We start from the raw sequence: 3,413 nt of genomic DNA on the forward strand, positions 1-3,413 counted from the left end.
TGCCGAGCCTCCCCGCCGGTGTCCCCCTGGGCCGCGGGGCGCCCGCTCCTCGCCCAGGCTGCCCTCGGTGCCCTCCGCCCCGCCCGTGCCCCGTCCCGGGGGTGCCCACGCGGGCATGGGGGAGCCGCTGGGCTGCTGCGAGCGCGTGGCCATCAACGTGGCGGGCCGGCGCTTCGAGACCCTGGTGCGGACGCTGCGGCGCTTCCCCGACACCCTCCTGGGCGACCCCCGGCGCCGCCGCCGCTTCTTCGACCCCCAGCGCCGCGAGTACTTCTTCGACCGCCACCGCGGCGCCTTCGGGGCCGTGCTCTACTACTACCAGAGCGGGGGGCGGCTGCGGAGACCCCCCGACGTGCCCCTGGACGTGTTCCTGGAGGAGCTGAGGTTCTACCAGCTGGGCGACGAGGCGGAGGAGCGGCTGCGCGAGGCCGAAGGCTTCTCGGTGGAGGAGCCGCCGGCGCTGCCGCGGGGCGGGCTGAGGCGGCGGGCGTGGCTGCTGTGCGAGCACCCCGAGAGCTCGCCGGCGGCGCGGGTGGTGGCCCTGCTGTCCGTGCTGGTCATCCTGGTGTCCATCGTGGTGTTCTGCCTCGAGACGCTGCCGCAGTTCCGCGCCGGCGCCGAGGGAGAGGTGAGCGTGGTCTTCGTCGTCGTCGTCATCATCCTCTGTGTCGTTGTCATCCTACTCATCATCCTCATCATCCTCATCATCCTCATCGTCCTCACCATCCTCACCATCCTCTGTGTCGTTGTCACTGTACTCATCATCCTCATCATCCTCATCATCCTCACCATCCTCTGTGTCATCGTCATCCTACTCATCATCCTCATCATCCTCACATCATCTCTGGTGTTGGTGTCACCATCCTTATCCTCATCATCCTCATCATTTCTGGTGTCATTGTCACCATCCTCATCATTCTCATAATCTTTGGTGCTTTGGTGTCATTGTCACCCTACTCATCATCCTCATCATCATTGGTGTCATTGTCACCATCCTCATCATCCTCATCATCCTCATCATCCTCTGTGTTGTTATCACCATCCTCATCCTCATCATCCTCATTATATTTGGTCATTGTCACCCTACTCATCATCCTCATCGTCCTCATCATCCTCACCATCCTCACCATCCTCATCATTCTCACCATCCTCTGTGTCGTTGTCACCCTACTCATCATCCTCACAGCATCCCTGGTGTCATTGTCACCATCTTCATCATCCTCATCATCTTCAGTGTCTTTGTTACCCTACTCATCATCCTCATCATCCTCATCATCCTCACCATCCTCTGTGTCGTTGTCACCCTACTCATCATCCTCATCATCCTCACCATACTCATCATCCTCATCATCTCTGGTGTTGTTGTCACCATCCTCATCCTCGTCATCCTCATCATTTTCAGTGCCATTGTCACTGTCATCGTCCTCATCGTCCTTGGCGTCATTGTCACCGTTCTCATCATCCTCATGGTCTTCAGTGTTGGCACCATCCTCGTCATCCTCGTCATCTTTGGCGTCGTCACCATCTTCATCCTCATCATCAGTGTCACTTGTCATCATCCTCATCCTCATCATCCTCATGATCTTCGGTGCCATTGTCACCATCTTCATCTTCATCATCTTCATTGTCCTTGGTGTCATTGTCACCATCCTCATCATCCTCATCATCTTCGGTGCCATTGTTACCATCCTCATCATCCTCATCATCTTTCTTTGGTGTCATGGTCACCATTTCCATCACTGTCATCATCCTCAGTGTCACTGTCACCATCCTCATCATCCTCATCATCTTTGGTGTCGTCACCATCCTCATCCTCACCTCCCCACATAACCTTGTATTTTTTTCATCTTTTCACTTAGCAAGAACAGAAAGATCAGTTGTAAAGATAACACGGAAAACAGACAGAATCTAGAAAGTGGCATTTTTTGCTTTAAGAGCAAACACGGGGTGGCTAAATCTAATAATTTATTTCCAATTTTATAGCAGCTTTGCCATAGGCCTGTTAACAGATCTTCTCTCCTATCATTGGCATGAACCAAAAAGTCTCCATTTGAATGAGCATATGTCCCAGTAACAAGTCCTAGGGCTTCCCAGTGCAAGTAATGTCCCAGCCCCTGTAAATAGGACTAAATGGCAAAAATGACTGATACAAACTGTGAAAAGGAAGATATTAAATATAGACATGGTGAATAGGATGAGCAGTTTACTATACAGACATCTATTATCCTTTTCCGGCTTAGACTTAATGCTCTCTCAGAAAACCCTGTTGATGTACAATTCAGTTTGTATATACATGTACACTTTTATATGGTTTCTTCTTTATATTCAATAACAAATTTATTTGGCAACTAATAGGCTGTTAATGCAAAGGTCACTTCCAGCCCAGTAATTATCAAGTGAAAAAAATAACAGTTTTTTTTTTCAATAGATCGGACATATCCAAATAGATCACCTTTTGTCATTAGATGAATACGTTATCACTTTAGAGGTGACAGGTTGTTCTTCATCTTAATTTCAAGTATAAACTGTAGATTTACCCAGCTTTTCTTAGATCAGAACACAAGGTTCACAAGAGAAGGGACAGTTATCGTCCAGCTGCAAGTGCACCCAGTGCTGCTGAGGTCTGCTGTGGTAGAACAACTTCATGGCTGATTGTGCAACAGCAGCAAATAAATAAGTGAAGCCAGACCTGATATCACCATCCTGCATTTAACCCTGTTTCCAATTACAGAGGCCACCACATGAGCTCAGCTCTTGTACAATGCAATATCATAGAAGCTTTGAGTGTGTGATGCATATGGGTGGGTGAATACCAGAAATTCAGAATGCTCTTGATTTCAGGTTATTTTGCCTATGGCATCCTTTGCTAGTGGTGCAGCAGCTATCCTACTTTTGGCAGCACCAGAATTGGGAATATTAAGAATTGAATTTAAAAAAGTCAGGAAAGGGTCTTTATACCCCTTGGCATTCCCTCCAATGGGTGACAAATTAGTTTAAAAAGAAGAGCCATGATAAAAAAGATCAAAACCAGCAACAGGCTGCAACTGACTGGAATTCAGCAAGGCTCAGGGGTAGGAATGAGATAGCTGTAAGCTACCATTGCTGCTCTCTTAATTTAGTGCTGATCTTGTTCCAGTTCAAATTGGAGAATCCTGATGGCTGCTCTGAGTTATAGGGTTTGCCAGCATTCTCAGGAGGTTTTCTTCTTTCTGCTGTTTGTGAAGTGAAAGTCACAAAAGGAAAGTACCTTGTGTCAATCACAGGCTGATGTTTCTTTGACGCTGGCATTTACTGAAAATTCTTTACCATTTTAATATTTCACAGCTAACTAGTGACAGTGGCAATAGCAATTAAATTAAAGCACATAAAAGTGTTTTCTTTAGATGTACCTTATCAATTCCAGTCCTTCTATA

The 3,413-nt window shown here is 48.1% G+C and overlaps 1 protein-coding gene across 1 annotated transcript; it reads left to right on the forward strand.

The window, feature by feature from the left end:
* Positions 1–6: 6 nt before the first annotated feature.
* On the forward strand, positions 7–706 carry LOC120495793 (potassium voltage-gated channel subfamily A member 7-like; the record flags this gene model as incomplete). Its single annotated transcript, XM_039695656.1, has 1 exon — positions 7–706. A coding segment is annotated over exon 1 (591 nt), but the record flags the coding sequence as incomplete, so codon positions are not given.
* Positions 707–3,413: the final 2,707 nt, after the last annotated feature.

The sequence above is a fragment of the Passer montanus genome, unplaced genomic scaffold (genome assembly GCF_014805655.1).
Source record: "Passer montanus isolate IOZ18808 unplaced genomic scaffold, ASM1480565v1 scaffold906, whole genome shotgun sequence".
NCBI lineage: Eukaryota > Metazoa > Chordata > Aves > Passeriformes > Passeridae > Passer > Passer montanus.